We start from the raw sequence: 18,259 nt of genomic DNA, 5'->3' as shown, positions 1-18,259 counted from the left end.
ACTGTACTTTTGCGGGGCTTGGAACGGATTAGCCCATTTCCATCTAAAATGCGTCTCTACTAACAATTTTTTCAGGTTATTTTCACAACAAAAATGAATTTGCCTTACCCTAAAGTTAACATATACTCATATATTAATTTAATAGCTGTGGTCTGTAGTCAAGTGGTTAACAAGAGTGGTTAGAGAAGAAAACAGTGGGAAAAAGATGGAAGATGCTGTCATCAGGGAACTGAGCTAGGGAAGTCGAGTGAAACTGACGAATAAAGCGAAAGCAGCTAAAAATAACGATAGCAGCAAATTATAGACTGCAGCTACATAGCTAACATGAGTGGCTAGTGAAGGAAACAGAAGAAAGAAGTGGAAGATGCCTGAATCATGGTACTCGACTGTGTGCGGTAATTGGCCGATGAATCTTAAAAGTATCACTGGGACGAGCAAACTTTGCAAAATTCGGGCTTCTGTCAATCGATTACAAATTTCTAAACCTAGAAAACATGTTAATGAGATAGAACTTGTTTTATGCTTGATATTTGAATCAAAGGAGTTTTATTTAGATGAATATTTTCACACCGCTTGGGGTTACTAATGTAGAGATACTCCCTGATTGGCTACAGAATTATATCTACTAAAATTCTGCCCGAAAATAGAGAATCCTATGTTTCTCTAAGAAATTATAACCCCTTACCCCACATGGTTCCTTTTTCTTTTGTTCATTGGAAATGTGTGTTTCTTTTGCCAACTGTGCCCTTTGTTTTTTATTTTGATTTGATTTTCCTTGCCATGTCAATAAATCGTAGTTTGTTAGAATCAAACCCCATTGCATTATCCATTTGATCATTTAAAGCTAAAAATACAATATGTTGTTAGGAGTTTTTTAAAGGCTATTTTTAGACATGTTTTTATGGCAGATTGAATTCTAAATAAATAAATCAAGAATTCTCTGTACTTAATATATTCCACACTAAGGCTTGAATAAGAGCTTGAATGTTAGCACCCACCGGAGGAAAATCGAGATCTGGAACATCCCGTTTGGTCGTTTCCGCCATTCAGGAAAAAGTCCACGTGTCCGACCGGAATGGAGATGCCAAAATCTGATGACTCACATGAAAAACAACGTTACGATTTTGAAAAGGTCAGAGACCGTTTCCGGTTGTCTAAGAAAATGTTTAGGATAATAGATTATTTATCGTAGCTTATAGCTAAGATAACGCGACTTGACAGGAACGAGTGATATACCCTGGAGATCGAAATTAGTTTTCGTGTGTGCGCTTACATAGGTTTTTGTGCGGGTTCACGTAATTTTTCTTGCATGTTTACGTCGTTTTTAAGTACATTTTGTGCGCGTTTACATAGGTTTTTGTGTGTTTTTACGTACGTTTTCGTGTGTGCGCTTACATTCATTTTTGTGCGTGTTTACGTAATTTTTCTCGAGTGTATAGTACGTTTTTATGTTCATTTTTGTGCGCGTTTACGTAATCTTTCTTGCGTGTTTACGTACGTTTTTATGTGCGTTTTTGCGCGTTTACGTAGGTTTTTGTGCACATTTACGTAATCTTTCTTGCATGTTTAAGTACGTTTTTATGTACGTCTTTGCGCGCGTTTACTTCGGTTTTTGTGTGTGCGCGCCTACATACGTTTTTGTGCGCGTTTACGTAATCTTTCTTGCGTGTTTACGTACGTTTTTATGTACGTTTTTGCGCGTTTACGTAGGTTTTTGTGCACATTTACGTAATCTTTCTTGCATGTTTACGTACGTTTTTATGTACGTCTTTGCGCGCATTTACTTCGGTTTTTGTGTGTGCGCTTACATACTTTTTTGTGTGCGTTTACGTGCCTGTTTACATACGTTTTTATGTACGTTTTTGTGCGCGTTTACGTAATTTTTCTTGCGTGTTTACGTAGTTTTTATGTACCTTTTTGTGCGCGTTTACGTAGCTTTTTGTGTTTGTTTATGTACATGCTTTTTTTTTCTTGCACATGTAGGATAAACGTGTTGCTAGCAGGTTGCAATAAATAAGACAAGGTTCTTGAACACGACTGTTCTCAACAGACTCAAATACTGCTCAGAAATTTCAAGTTCTTTGACCTACGACAATTTCTTTTTAAAGTAACGGGAAGATTTACTTTCCCTGGTAACGAGTTACTGTGACTATATCGAGTTACTATGTGGGTTAGTTGTTGGAAAAAGTAGCGAGTCAGGAGAACTCCTTAAGTCCTTACAGTCGGAGTCGGTGTGGATGGCGTCCACGAACATGGCGTCGGACGGGTCCAGGCGGTCGAACGTGTCGGCCCCCTTAAAAAGCGGACCGGCCGGATCCAGAGCTGAAAGAAAGTGAAAATGAAGCAAAGAAGGGAAGGCCCCCCGAGAACCGACGGAGGTTTACCCGTGATCCGTCCGATCTTTCCCTCGAAGAGCGTCCCCACGAAGCCGGCCACGTGCGCCCCCAAACTGATGCCGATGAAGTGGAAAGACTCCAGCTGGGATCCTTCTTTCTGCACAATCCATATATAAAGTGTTTCCCTCTAAAATAGAAACCCTACCCGAACCAACTGTGTGGAATTGCGCTTCAAACTGTAACAGTCAACGTGACAACTGAAAAATCCTCCATTGCACAGGAATGGAAATGAAGTGTAAAAAGATGAAACCAGGGGTCTCAAAAATCATTGCATTGGGGGCCTTGCAAGTGAGGTCAAGCCAAATGGGATTTTCCACAAAAAAACAGCGCTGATAAAATAATAATAGACGCAACATATACAGTAGCCTGTCATGGTTTGGTGCCTGCAGTACCTCTTTTCTCCAAAAGATTGCAGCATTACCTCATTTTCAAGTCCCTCCCCAAGTCAATTGGAGCCTGCTAAGGCTAAGGTCCGGGAGAGAGTAGACCAAATGGGCTTTTCTACAAAAACATTCCACTCTTCTTAAAGGTTTTTATATTATTCCACAAGATTTCACTGTCATGTGTTATGCCACCAAAAATGCGTCCAAGAAAGACTAGAAACTACGGAGTCTGAAGGGGAGCAAAAAGCAGCCTTTTTCTGCACATTTTTTACCCGGAATTTCTAAAAGAAAGACAAAAGAAGGGAAATAATATACATATATATATTTTAAGGAATAAAAATAAGGGAAGAATGAAAAGGAAAGAGACAAAAGGAAAACAGGAATAAAGATAAAGAAAAAGAAAAGATAAAATAGAGAAGAAAGGCAAAAACAAGAAAAAAAGCAATTTTCCATCTTCCTCATTTTGAATTTTTTTCTTTTCTTAAGTTTTACTTTTTGTCTTAAATCTTTTGTCCTCCATTTTTATCTTTTCTTTTTTTCCCTTTTTTTCTCCATTTTTTTTTCTTATTTCTCTTCTTTTCAAAAGTAACCGAGTCCCCGGATTTCGTCGTCTTCCGTTTTTTGGTGGCACGACATAATAAAGCGACATATTGGTGTCAAAAAAAGACACGCTATGCCTTTATCCAGGCTATTGGCCCCTGGCTGCGAGTTTGAGACCCCTGGTCCAAATTGCGGAACAAGACCAATGTAAAAAAAAAAACTGAAAAAACAACTTTACTCGTTACACAAAATGTGTCTAAATGTAAAGGAGCAGCGTGTCATTCTTTTACCTGCAGCTGGCTGATAAGAATGGAGATCTCCAGCGCCACCTCCTTGTAGTTGTCCACCACAAGATTGTAGGCAAAGGAGGCCACTTGCACCCAGTCCACCATCAGAACGTTGACGTCCTCCGCTCTCAGCAGCGCCTCTGCAAGATCTAAGACCCAGGAAGGTTTGCTGCCCAAGGCCCTGCCCGAACCCGAGCGCCATTGGCCACGTCATTCATCTCTTAATGGATACCGTGTTTCAAAAAGTATTTCCTCCCCCTACCCGATTTCTGTGTTTTTTGGCATATTTATCAATGAGGTCATTAAACTAGTTTTCATATCACAGAGACAGTCACCATATTGGTTTACATGTTAACTAGTTAAAAAGGTTTTGAGTGTTTAAGTTTTGCTAGTTATTGTGGAGAACGCCAAGGGCAAAAGGGGGCCAACTGGCAAAAACAGCACACGGGGAGCTAACAGGAGCTAAACCAGCCAGGACACAGCAGGCTAACCGACGGAAAGACTGGAGGCCGGCCGACTCAAAACATGCAGTGAGCGGCCAGGAGAACCGGGAGCCAAGAACCAAAAACGACCACGGCAACAAATGACAAAAAACAATGGGCACACAGCAAGCTAGGCAGCTAGCGGACTGCTAACGGAACTCACCTAGACCAGACAAAACTGTAAGCCTTAGCCCAGACGCTAACAGGGAACTAGTGGGACAATTTCATATCAATTGCAGAACACACGGCGAAAAACACAAAGGAAAAGTCACAATCAAATCCCTAAATAAAGGCGAAGGTAAAAAAGGAAATACGCTGTACAAGGCAGCGAGTAAACCCACCGCACGAAGCTTGATATGATCAAAGCACGCAACTCGGACAAACCAGTTAGAAGTCCCCCGGCAACACGGTGAGCAAATTTATCCGATAAGAGCGCTACGCGATCGCTGATTACTACAATCGCTGTCTGTTTTTAACGGGACCCGCCATTGTTTTTCTTGTGATCTGGTGATCTCACAGCTCTAGGGGATATGGGTACAAAGGGCTAGTTAGGATTTGATTTTTTTTTTTCCTTTGCCTTCATAAACCGAACGGACATTTGAATTTTCCATTTCCTTGGCTTGTCTCTGAGTGATATTTAAATTGCTTTGCGAGTGATCAATATGCCAAAAACAAAAACATCGAACTTCTGCCCCGCAAGACGAGGGTTTCGACTCGGTCCTGTTCCTGTTGGTATTTCCTGTCCGGTATGTTCCCGTTTATTTTGCCCTGTTTAATTCCAGTTTCCAGTTTTCTTTCCATCTATTTTTGTCCTGTTTATTATTTTCTCCAGTTTTAGTTCCCATCTAGTTTGTCCCGTTTATTTTTGATATCCTGTTTCATTATTTATCCCGTCTGTCCCGTCCTGTCCGCTATCGCCCCCATCTTTCCGATATCTACTCAGGCAATTGGTATCGATCGCGTCGGCCTCTGGCTTCCTATCATTTCACGCCAGCTGCCTAACGTGCCTGACTCCCCATTTCCCGTAAATAAAAGGCTTGTGTGAGTAACGTCACGCGTTTGGGTCCTGATACGGTTTTGGTTCATGACAAAGTGAGGTAGTCCTTACCTCAAGATGTTTTCAGGTAACGGCGCAAGATACGTTTGATTTTGGGCCCCTGGTTACAGCGTTTTCCCCACCATACGGCATAGATGACACATTCTTTCGCATGCCCATAAACTACAGGGGGGGCAATTACGATAACCCCCAAAATTCTCGTTACACAGTGTAACAGGACCCAGGTGGATGGGCTAGCTCCAGCTGGTGTTACACATTTGTTTTATATATTTTTGTTGTTGTTTTACTTCATCTTCAAAATAGATGATAAACGTCAGTCTCACACGACGCCATTTAATTGTTGTCATTAAGGATCGCAAGTCTCGCTAAATCACGTGAGATCCCGTGAGACACCCTTCTCTGACCTGTAAGACTATGCCATCTAGCGGTGATATACTGGTACTTCTCTTACCCATTCTTTAACATTTAAATACAAAATCACATTGCCATCAATAGGTACTTTTCAAAAATCATCACCATAACCTTTAAAACAACTCACTTTGTGTTATTTGGTATCAAAATATACAAATGAACATCACAGTACACTTTTAAGCCAGTCTAACATAGCATAGCATACCCCACCCAAGGCGCCATTTGTTGCTAATGCTAACGGGTGACTCACTCTTACTATTTTACTTTTTGTAAACTTTTGGACATCACAAACAACCTTTACACACATATTTTCATCCTTACAGTAAGTGTGTTACTAGTATATACATCTCACCTGTAAAATAGATGATAAATATCAGTCTCACACGACGCCATTTAATTGTTGTCATTAAGAATCGCAAGTCTCGCTAAATCACGTGAGATCCCGTGAGACTTGGTCCAAGCACCTGCTCTGACCTGTAAGACTATGCCATCTAGCGGTGATGTACTGGTACTTCTCTTAACCTTTCTGCTATACAAGACTCAATACCCTGAAAAATAATAATACAGTAATCCCTCGGTAATCGCGGTTAATGGGGACTAAAACCACCCGCGAAAAGTGAAAATCCGCGAGGTAGCGAGCCCCCTTCAAAAATGCTTAAAAAAAGTTTTTTTGTTTTTTTTTTAAATTATTTTATTTTATTACTATTATTTTTTGGACCTGCGAAGCTCTGAACCTGCAAACGTGGAACCGCGAGGTAGCGAGGTCCCACTGTACACTTCCCCTAACAGTCAAATACGGATTAGACGACATAAATCCCAAAATATAACATTTTAACGAGTCAGCAACTCTTTTTGCGCCACAACAGCACGGTTTCCAGTGTTTTACAGGGATGTCTTTCACAATTATATTTCTTCAAATGTATTACTTTCTTCTTGGATTTCGTAGTTTTTTGCTCTATAGTTTGAAAACATATGTGTCATGCGGGGATTCCAGCTTTCGAGTTGCGTCCTATAAAACAGTTGAAAGAAGTTCAAAGTTCACAGCAGAGTGAATTAATTTTCATGTTTTTATAATTGTGTAAAAATGTATTCATTTATTTTAAGCAGAATTTTTTAGTAATATTAGTAAGATACTGAAGAAAATGACACCCGACTTTTTGCCCTTTTTACAATTATTTTTTTCTTCTTCTTTTGTTTCTTTTTTTTCCTCTTGACCTTTTTATTATGTTTTCCTGCTTTCTTTCTCGTTCTATTTTTTCTCTCTTTTTTTCCTTTTTCATTTTTTCATTCTTTGTTTGTTTTATTCTTTTTTTCTTAGTTTTTCTTATTATTTTTTTATTCTTGTTTATTAGTGTTTTTCCAGACTGGGCCCACCACTACCTTCAGTTTTCTTTGGGTGGGTAGATTGTGTTCGTGAGTAGCAGTATTTCTGTAGTATTTCTTTCAGAATTTTTGTCCTATTTTTATAGTAATTGTCTTTCCAGTTCTACATTTGAAATTTCGTTTTGTGGGAGTATTTTTTGTTGTAGAAACGAAAAAAGGGACAAACTTTTTAGGAGTAGCACTTCATTTACAACCGTCGTTATAGTTTGATCGTTTTTGTTCGGGGGGGCCGGACGAGGAAGCCCGCGGGGCCGAACGTGGCCCGCGGGCCCTAGTTTGCTATTCCCCTGGGGGGTCTAGGGTACGACGGAGGCGGGACCTGTATCCGTGCAGGATGACTTTGGTGGGTCGCGTGACGTTGAAAGGGCTCCCCGCCACCTGCCGGAAGTTCCGAGCGCAGCCCGGAAGTTCCCGGCTCATGAGCAGGAAACGAAGCGGCGGCCGCGCTCTCTGCTGCCTCTGCTGGCGGTACTGCAGAAAGGTGGTGTTGCTGACGTCGCCGCACTCGCCCCTCTTGGCCTCCGAGTCTTCGCCGGATCGGAGGGAAAGAAAAACAAGATCGGTGAAGGATTTGGGATTTCCCGTTCCGTGGGTTAAAACATCACAGGGGCAAGACATGAAGGAGAGAGAGGGAGAGGGAGAGAGAGAGAGCAAAAGAGACAGAGTGAGAAAGAAAGAGAGAAAGAAAGAGAGAGATGGATAGAGAGAGAGAGAGAAAGAGAGAGAGAAGAGAGAAAGGGGGCAGAAAACGTAAGAAGATAGAGGAAAGATAGAGAAAAAAGAGAAGATATTAGGAAAAAGAATGAAGAGAAAAGAAAGCGAGAGGAGAAAGAGAGAGAGATAGAGAGAGAGAGATGGATAGAGAGAGCGAGAGAACAAAAGAGACAGAGTGAGAGAGAAAGAGAGAGAAAAGAGAGAAAAGAGGGGGCAGAAAAAGTAAGAAAATAGAGGAAAGATAGAGAAAAAAGAGAAGAAATTAGGAAAAAGAATCAAGAGGAGAGGGAGAGAGAGAGAGAGAGAGAGAGAGAGGGAGAGAGAGAGAAGTATTAGAAGAAAGACAATAGGAAGAGAATGAGAAGAAAAGAAAGAGAAAGAAAGAGACAGAGAGAGAGAAAGAGAGAAAAAAAAGAGAGAGGGGGAGAGAAGAAAGAAGAAAAAGATAGAAACAGAAGAGAGGATGAAGAAAAAAATTGGGAAAAATAATGAGGAAAGAAAAAGAGAGAAGAAAGAAAGAGAGAGAGAGGGAGAGAGAGAGAGAGAGAAGCGGCCAGAAATAGTAAGAAGAAAGAGATAATAATGAGAGGAGAGGGAGAGAGAAGAGAGATATAGAGAGAGAAGGGGCCAGCAAGAGTAAGAAGAAAGAGATAAGAATGAGAGGAGAGAGAAAGAGCGAGAGAGAAAGAGCAAGAGAGAGAGAAGAGAGATATAGAGAGAGAAGGGGTCAGAAAGAGTAAGAAGAAATAGAGAAGAATGAGAGAAGAAAGAGAAAGAAACAGAAGAAATAGAGAGAAGAAAAAAAATAGGACAAATAATGAGAAAAGAGAGAGAGGAAGCGATAAAGGAATGAAACGAAAATTAGAGAAATCAGGCAAAAGAAACAGGAAAAAAGAAAGGGAAGGAAGAGTAGGACAGAATAGAGAGAGAAAAATAAGGAGAAAGAAAGAAAGGAGAAAAAGAGAAAGGAGAGAGAGAAAGAGAAAATGTTATTATTGTAGTATTTTGGGTCTCGCCCTGGCAATCCCGCATTCTCCATTCGACTTCAACTTCCGAGTCTAAAGTCCGAATCCCAGAAAAACAAACTGTCGAGTGCTAATATTGACTTCTCGTGCCGGACCGAATAGGAGAATAAACTATTCGATTTTTCTATCTACAGACCCGGGGTCTCACAAAAAAAGAAAAGAAAGAAGAAAAATTCAAAAAGTAAGAAAGAGAAATAAAGGATCCGTGATAAACCCCAAAAAGAAACAAATTCAAATATTTCATTTCTAAAAAAACAATTTAAGCTTTTGAAACACCGAAAGATCCACGGTAAAAAAAGAAATCCCTGGAAATACTGCAAAATATAACTCTGATTGGCTCCCTGTCCCTATTTAAACCAAGTTCTGTCACCCCACTGTTGTCAGTCCGTCAACGAACCTCTGCCCAGCAAGACATGGGTTTTGACTCGTTCCTGTTTCCTGTTGGTATTTCCTGTCCGGTATCGTTCCCGTTTATTTTTGTCCTGGTTAATATCGGTCTCCCTTTTTCTGTCACGATTACTGTTGGCGCCAAACAGCCCCGGTCGCCGATTGGCTCCCTACCCCTTTTTAAACCCCCCGGCTCCCTGTTACCAGTGTCAGACTGTCTGTGAACCCTATGTTCCCAGCTAGGCAAGCTTTTGTACTCTCCGACATAATCCTGCACCCGTTTTCCCGCCTGATACTTGTTGCCGACCTTTTTCTGGACCCGTTTCTGCTTTTGCTCCTCTGTCCCGGCTGGCCATCGACCTGTTTTTGCCCCGTTTCCTGCCCGATACCCGTTGCCGACCTCTTTTCTGGACTTGTTTCTGTTTTTGCTCCCCCGTCCCGGCCATCGACCTGTTTTCCCGCTGCCTACGATTATCCTCGCTCGACACGGAAGGGCCACTTCCGCGTTCCTGCTATCTGCTACCCGTGATCGACGATCATCGAGGGGTGGATGCAAGCGCTGCTCTCTTTCTCAATAAAACTGAGTAAAAACGAACGCTATTGGGTCCTGTCCCCGTTTCTGGCTTGTGACAGTTTCGTTCCTGTCTAGTTTGTCTGGTTTCATTTTGATATCCTGTTTTGATCTCAATCCTGTCTGTCCTGACCCCATCTGTCCGGTATCAACTCGGGCAATCGGTATCGATCTCGTGAGCCTCTGGCTTCCTGTCTTTCTACGCCAGACCGCCGCCTAACGTGCATGACTCCCCATTTCCCGTAAAATAAAATGTCACAAGCCAGGAACGGAGACAGGACCCAATAGCGTTCGTTTTACTCAGTTTTTATTAAGAAAGAGAGCAGTGCTTGCATCCGCGGAAATGGCACTTCCATGTCGAGCGAGGTTAGTCGTTGACGGCGAGAAAACAGGTCGATGGCGGGGACGGGGGAGCAAAATAGAAACGGGTCCAGAAACAGGTCGGCAATGGGTATCAGGCAGGAAACAGGGCAAAACGGGTCGACGGCCGGGACAGAGGAGCAAAACAGAAACGGGTCCAGAAAAGAGGTCAGCAACAGGTATTATGCAGGAAACGGGGCACAAACAGGTCGATGGCCGAGACAGAGCAGCAAAACAGAAACGGGTCCAGAAACAGGTCGGCAACAGGTATCAGGCAGGAAACTGGGCAAAACAGGTCGATGGCCGGGACAGAGGAGCAAAACAGAAACGGGTCCTGAAAAGAGGTCAGCAACAGGTATTATGCAGGAAACGGGGCACAAACAGGTCGATGGCCGGGACAGAGCAGCAAAACAGAAACGGGTCCAGAAAAAGGTCGGCAACAGGTATCAGGCAGGAAACAGGGCTTGTGTGAGAAACGTCACGCGTTTGGGTCCCTTTCCTGTTCCGGTTACTGACACCAATTTAGACACAGAAGCTGCATATAACCTGTAGTAGCAAGATGACTGACAATTCTCTAATGTTAAGGAAAATAAATGGAAATTTCTTGAGCAACAGGTATCTTTTTTGAAAGCACGTTTGTGTATATTCCACTCTTTTTAAATACTTTTTCCTACCTTACTAGAGTATTATGGCCCCCGGGCCTCAGCTTTGACACGACAGCCTGAAACTCACAAAATTCTCCACCCACTAGGGGGCTCACTTGGACGAAGTACACAAAAAAACAAAACAAGCGCTTTTCATATCAAAATTGTGATATTAGTCTGAAAAATTAGGTTTTTATCCAAAAATCGCGCAACCCTAATCTAGTATATCTGTAGTATTTTTTGTACTATTACTCTAGCTGTATTTCTGTAGTATTTTGATAGTATTTGTAATAAAGAGAAAGAAAGAAGAGAGATGAAAAAGTGAAAGAAGAGATATAAACAAAGAAGAGAGAAACAACGAGAGAAAGACAAACAAAAGAGAGAAAAACAGAAAAGAGAGAAAGAAGAGAGAACAAAGAGAGAAAAACAGAAAAGGGAGAAAAAAAAGACAATTGGCTTTCGTTGTGAACGAAATACTTGAAGTGCAGTAGGCTAGGTCTGCTTGACCGGTTGTAGGAGTTGGATGGAATGTCTTCAACTCAATATATTATTTACTGATAATTGGCGTGTGAGTGTGTGTGTGAATGATAAGTGTGAAGCATATTGTAAAGCACTTTGGGAGCTCTTCATGGACTTGAAAAGCGCTAGAGAAATGCAGACCATTTAATATTCTTACTGTAGTATTTCAACCTTATTTTTACATATTTTTTGTAGTGTTACTACAGCTGTATTTTGGTAGTATCTTTAAAGAATCACTGTACTTTTATTACATAATATTTCTACAGTAGTATTTACATCTTATTTTTGGATGGAATATTTTGTAGTATTACTACAGCTGGATTTTTGTGGTATTTTTGTAGTATTTTTAAAGTATCACTGTACTTTTATTTTGTAATTTTTTATACTGTAGTATTTAAATCTTATTATTTCTATGGAATATTTTTGTAGTATTACTGTATTTTTGTGGTATTTTTGTAGTATTTTTAAAGAATCACTGTACTTTTATTACATAATATTTCTACAGTAGTAACTATATCTTATTTTTTTGCGTGGAGTGTTTTTGTAGTAATACTCCAGTTGTATTTTTGTGGTATTTTCGTAGTATCTTTAAAGAATCACTTTACTTGTATTACATTATATTTCCTCAGTAGTATTTATATCTTATTTTTGGATGGAATATTTTGTAGTATTACTACAGCTGGATTTTTGTGGTATTTTTGTAGTATTTTTAAAGTATCACTGTACTTTTATTTTGTATTTTTTTTACTGTACGTAGTATTTAAATCTTATTATTTCTATGGAATATTTTTGTAGTATTACTGTATTTTTGTGGTATTTTTGTAGTATTTTTAAAGAATCACTGTACTTTTATTTTGTAATTTTTTATACTGTAGTATTTAAATCTTATTATTTCTATGGAATATTTTTGTAGTATTACTGTATTTTTGTGGTATTTTTGTAGTATTTTTAAAGAATCACTGTACTTTTATTACATAATATTTCTACAGTAGTAACTATATCTTATTTTTTTGCGTGGAGTGTTTTTGTAGTAATACTCCAGTTGTATTTTTGTGGTATTTTCGTAGTATCTTTAAAGAATCACTTTACTTGTATTACATTATATTTCCTCAGTAGTATTTATATCTTATTTTTGGATGGAATATTTTGTAGTATTACTACAGCTGGATTTTTGTGGTATTTTTGTAGTATTTTTAAAGTATCACTGTACTTTTATTTTGTATTTTTTTTACTGTACGTAGTATTTAAATCTTATTATTTCTATGGAATATTTTTGTAGTATTACTGTATTTTTGTGGTATTTTTGTAGTATTTTTAAAGAATCACTGTACTTTTATTTTGTAATTTTTTATACTGTAGTATTTAAATCTTATTATTTCTATGGAATATTTTTGTAGTATTACTGTATTTTTGTGGTATTTTTGTAGTATTTTTAAAGAATCACTGTACTTTTATTACATAATATTTCTACAGTAGTAACTATATCTTATTTTTTTGCGTGGAGTGTTTTTGTAGTAATACTCCAGTTGTATTTTTGTGGTATTTTCGTAGTATCTTTAAAGAATCACTTTACTTGTATTACATTATATTTCCTCAGTAGTATTTATATCTTATTTTTGGATGGAATATTTTGTAGTATTACTACAGCTGGATTTTTGTGGTATTTTTGTAGTATTTTTAAAGTATCACTGTACTTTTATTTTGTATTTTTTTTACTGTACGTAGTATTTAAATCTTATTATTTCTATGGAATATTTTTGTAGTATTACTGTATTTTTGTGGTATTTTTGTAGTATTTTTAAAGAATCACTGTACTTTTATTACATCATATTTCTACAGTAGTAATTATATCTTAATTTTTTGCGTGGAGTGTATTTGTAGTAATACTCTAGTTGTATTTTTGTGGAATTTTGGTAGTATCTTTAAAGAATCACTTTACTTGTATTACATTATATTTCCTCAGTAGTATTTATATCTTATTTTTGGATGGAATATTTTGTAGTATTACTACAGCTGGATTTTTGTGGTATTTTTGTAGTATTTTTAAAGTATCACTGTACTTTTATTTTGTAATTTTTTATACTGTAGTATTTAAATCTTATTATTTCTATGGAATATTTTTGTAGTATTACTGTATTTTTGTGGTATTTTTGTAGTATTTTTAAAGAATCACTGTACTTTTATTACATAATATTTCTACAGTAGTAACTATATCTTATTTTTTTGCGTGGAGTGTTTTTGTAGTAATACTCCAGTTGTATTTTTGTGGTATTTTCGTAGTATCTTTAAAGAATCACTTTACTTGTATTACATTATATTTCCTCAGTAGTATTTATATCTTATTTTTGGATGGAATATTTTGTAGTATTACTACAGCTGGATTTTTGTGGTATTTTTGTAGTATTTTTAAAGTATCACTGTACTTTTATTTTGTATTTTTTTTACTGTACGTAGTATTTAAATCTTATTATTTCTATGGAATATTTTTGTAGTATTACTGTATTTTTGTGGTATTTTTGTAGTATTTTTAAAGAATCACTGTACTTTTATTTTGTAATTTTTTATACTGTAGTATTTAAATCTTATTATTTCTATGGAATATTTTTGTAGTATTACTGTATTTTTGTGGTATTTTTGTAGTATTTTTAAAGAATCACTGTACTTTTATTACATAATATTTCTACAGTAGTAACTATATCTTATTTTTTTGCGTGGAGTGTTTTTGTAGTAATACTCCAGTTGTATTTTTGTGGTATTTTCGTAGTATCTTTAAAGAATCACTTTACTTGTATTACATTATATTTCCTCAGTAGTATTTATATCTTATTTTTGGATGGAATATTTTGTAGTATTACTACAGCTGGATTTTTGTGGTATTTTTGTAGTATTTTTAAAGTATCACTGTACTTTTATTTTGTATTTTTTTTACTGTACGTAGTATTTAAATCTTATTATTTCTATGGAATATTTTTGTAGTATTACTGTATTTTTGTGGTATTTTTGTAGTATTTTTAAAGAATCACTGTACTTTTATTTTGTAATTTTTTATACTGTAGTATTTAAATCTTATTATTTCTATGGAATATTTTTGTAGTATTACTGTATTTTTGTGGTATTTTTGTAGTATTTTTAAAGAATCACTGTACTTTTATTACATAATATTTCTACAGTAGTAACTATATCTTATTTTTTTGCGTGGAGTGTTTTTGTAGTAATACTCCAGTTGTATTTTTGTGGTATTTTCGTAGTATCTTTAAAGAATCACTTTACTTGTATTACATTATATTTCCTCAGTAGTATTTATATCTTATTTTTGGATGGAATATTTTGTAGTATTACTACAGCTGGATTTTTGTGGTATTTTTGTAGTATTTTTAAAGTATCACTGTACTTTTATTTTGTATTTTTTTTACTGTACGTAGTATTTAAATCTTATTATTTCTATGGAATATTTTTGTAGTATTACTGTATTTTTGTGGTATTTTTGTAGTATTTTTAAAGAATCACTGTACTTTTATTTTGTAATTTTTTATACTGTAGTATTTAAATCTTATTATTTCTATGGAATATTTTTGTAGTATTACTGTATTTTTGTGGTATTTTTGTAGTATTTTTAAAGAATCACTGTACTTTTATTACATAATATTTCTACAGTAGTAACTATATCTTATTTTTTTGCGTGGAGTGTTTTTGTAGTAATACTCCAGTTGTATTTTTGTGGTATTTTCGTAGTATCTTTAAAGAATCACTTTACTTGTATTACATTATATTTCCTCAGTAGTATTTATATCTTATTTTTGGATGGAATATTTTGTAGTATTACTACAGCTGGATTTTTGTGGTATTTTTGTAGTATTTTTAAAGTATCACTGTACTTTTATTTTGTATTTTTTTTACTGTACGTAGTATTTAAATCTTATTATTTCTATGGAATATTTTTGTAGTATTACTGTATTTTTGTGGTATTTTTGTAGTATTTTTAAAGAATCACTGTACTTTTATTTTGTAATTTTTTATACTGTAGTATTTAAATCTTATTATTTCTATGGAATATTTTTGTAGTATTACTGTATTTTTGTGGTATTTTTGTAGTATTTTTAAAGAATCACTGTACTTTTATTACATAATATTTCTACAGTAGTAACTATATCTTATTTTTTTGCGTGGAGTGTTTTTGTAGTAATACTCCAGTTGTATTTTTGTGGTATTTTCGTAGTATCTTTAAAGAATCACTTTACTTGTATTACATTATATTTCCTCAGTAGTATTTATATCTTATTTTTGGATGGAATATTTTGTAGTATTACTACAGCTGGATTTTTGTGGTATTTTTGTAGTATTTTTAAAGTATCACTGTACTTTTATTTTGTATTTTTTTTACTGTACGTAGTATTTAAATCTTATTATTTCTATGGAATATTTTTGTAGTATTACTGTATTTTTGTGGTATTTTTGTAGTATTTTTAAAGAATCACTGTACTTTTATTTTGTAATTTTTTATACTGTAGTATTTAAATCTTATTATTTCTATGGAATATTTTTGTAGTATTACTGTATTTTTGTGGTATTTTTGTAGTATTTTTAAAGAATCACTGTACTTTTATTACATAATATTTCTACAGTAGTAACTATATCTTATTTTTTTGCGTGGAGTGTTTTTGTAGTAATACTCCAGTTGTATTTTTGTGGTATTTTCGTAGTATCTTTAAAGAATCACTTTACTTGTATTACATTATATTTCCTCAGTAGTATTTATATCTTATTTTTGGATGGAATATTTTGTAGTATTACTACAGCTGGATTTTTGTGGTATTTTTGTAGTATTTTTAAAGTATCACTGTACTTTTATTTTGTATTTTTTTTACTGTACGTAGTATTTAAATCTTATTATTTCTATGGAATATTTTTGTAGTATTACTGTATTTTTGTGGTATTTTTGTAGTATTTTTAAAGAATCACTGTACTTTTATTTTGTAATTTTTTATACTGTAGTATTTAAATCTTATTATTTCTATGGAATATTTTTGTAGTATTACTGTATTTTTGTGGTATTTTTGTAGTATTTTTAAAGAATCACTGTACTTTTATTACATAATATTTCTACAGTAGTAACTATATCTTATTTTTTTGCGTGGAGTGTTTTTGTAGTAATACTCCAGTTGTATTTTTGTGGTATTTTCGTAGTATCTTTAAAGAATCACTTTACTTGTATTACATTATATTTCCTCAGTAGTATTTATATCTTATTTTTGGATGGAATATTTTGTAGTATTACTACAGCTGGATTTTTGTGGTATTTTTGTAGTATTTTTAAAGTATCACTGTACTTTTATTTTGTATTTTTTTTACTGTACGTAGTATTTAAATCTTATTATTTCTATGGAATATTTTTGTAGTATTACTGTATTTTTGTGGTATTTTTGTAGTATTTTTAAAGAATCACTGTACTTTTATTTTGTAATTTTTTATACTGTAGTATTTAAATCTTATTATTTCTATGGAATATTTTTGTAGTATTACTGTATTTTTGTGGTATTTTTGTAGTATTTTTAAAGAATCACTGTACTTTTATTACATAATATTTCTACAGTAGTAACTATATCTTATTTTTTTGCGTGGAGTGTTTTTGTAGTAATACTCCAGTTGTATTTTTGTGGTATTTTCGTAGTATCTTTAAAGAATCACTTTACTTGTATTACATTATATTTCCTCAGTAGTATTTATATCTTATTTTTGGATGGAATATTTTGTAGTATTACTACAGCTGGATTTTTGTGGTATTTTTGTAGTATTTTTAAAGTATCACTGTACTTTTATTTTGTATTTTTTTTACTGTACGTAGTATTTAAATCTTATTATTTCTATGGAATATTTTTGTAGTATTACTGTATTTTTGTGGTATTTTTGTAGTATTTTTAAAGAATCACTGTACTTTTATTACATCATATTTCTACAGTAGTAATTATATCTTAATTTTTTGCGTGGAGTGTATTTGTAGTAATACTCTAGTTGTATTTTTGTGGAATTTTGGTAGTATCTTTAAAGAATCACTTTACTTGTATTACATTATATTTCCTCAGTAGTATTTATATCTTATTTTTGGATGGAATATTTTGTAGTATTACTACAGCTGGATTTTTGTGGTATTTTTGTAGTATTTTTAAAGTATCACTGTACTTTTATTTTGTAATTTTTTTACTGTAGTATTTAAATCGTATTATTTCTATGGAATATTTTTGTAGTATTACTGTATTTTTGTGGTATTTTTGTCGTATTTTTAAAGAATCACTGTACTTTATTACATAATATTTCTACAGTAATATTTCCATCCTATTTTTTTCATATAATATTTGATGTAGTATTACTCTAAATGTATTTTGGTCATTTCTGTTATAATACTTGTTTTTGTTTTTGCAGTATTATTGTATTACTGTAGTTATTTTTGTAGTATTTCTGTTGTCATATTTCTTCGATCCGATTTTTGTATCATACTATTACTGTAGTAGCGATACAATCGTATTTTTTATGATCAAAATGAAGACAAATTCATGTATCAGGTCCCTGTTTTCAAGTACTACATTTGATATTTTGTTTTGGAGTCATTTTGTAGTACTTCTGTTGTAGTATTTTTCTTGCAGACACACAAAGGAATGATTAGAGATACTAGGTTTATTATGATATATATATTTTCTTTATATTTTGAGCATTTTGCTTTGGCGGGCCGTAGTTTGCCCACCCATGTTCTGGGGGCTCAGCGTCCCCAAAGCTCTCGACCTGACACCGCCCCTGCCGCATAATCCTGGAGTCGGTTTGGTGAAATTGGTATCGAAAACCAAAATTGTTATTAAATAGTAGGCACGGGCGACTTACCTTGGCCATTTTGGAGCAAAAGAAGCCCGAATAAAAGCGTTTGTATTTGAGCCGCAGGCCCCATTTTCCCCTCCGGGGGTTTAACGGGAGCTTAGCGGGGCTCAGCCGCTCACCGAAGCCGGCCCGAGTGATCGGCTTTCCCGCGTAGGTGTCGCGCGACGACCGCCCACGAAGCACGAGATCCGGTCGGTCCTCCGGCAACACCTTCAGTTATGCTTTTTCCGACGATT

At 35.2% G+C, this 18,259-nt stretch overlaps 1 protein-coding gene across 2 annotated transcripts in view; it reads right to left on the bottom strand.

Annotated features, from left to right (window-relative positions):
- The window catches only part of pla1a (phospholipase A1 member A), a 26,965-nt gene extending 8,706 nt beyond the window's left edge, over positions 1-18,259 (bottom strand). Inside the window, exons 1-6 of one of the 2 annotated variants that reach the window (XM_088353409.1) lie at positions 18,030-18,259; positions 7,259-7,466; positions 3,610-3,787; positions 2,385-2,493; positions 2,221-2,322; positions 999-1,091 (exon numbers count right to left, since the gene is read on the bottom strand). In XM_088353409.1, coding sequence (XP_088209535.1) covers positions 999-1,091; positions 2,221-2,322; positions 2,385-2,493; positions 3,610-3,787; positions 7,259-7,466; positions 18,030-18,093 — 754 coding nt within the window. In that variant the 5' untranslated portion in view covers positions 18,094-18,259. Of the gene's footprint in view, positions 1-998; positions 1,092-2,220; positions 2,323-2,384; positions 2,494-3,609; positions 3,788-5,908; positions 6,096-7,258; positions 7,467-18,029 lie in introns of those variants that run through there. The other variant, XM_088353410.1, reaches the window with a different exon arrangement.

The sequence above is a fragment of the Urocampus carinirostris genome, chromosome 14, assembly GCF_059441175.1.
Source record: "Urocampus carinirostris isolate Australia breed hairy pipefish chromosome 14, RoL_Ucar_1.0, whole genome shotgun sequence".
In the NCBI taxonomy this organism is placed as follows: Eukaryota; Metazoa; Chordata; class Actinopteri; order Syngnathiformes; family Syngnathidae; genus Urocampus; species Urocampus carinirostris.
This window is presented reverse-complemented; position numbering and strand designations above follow the sequence as displayed.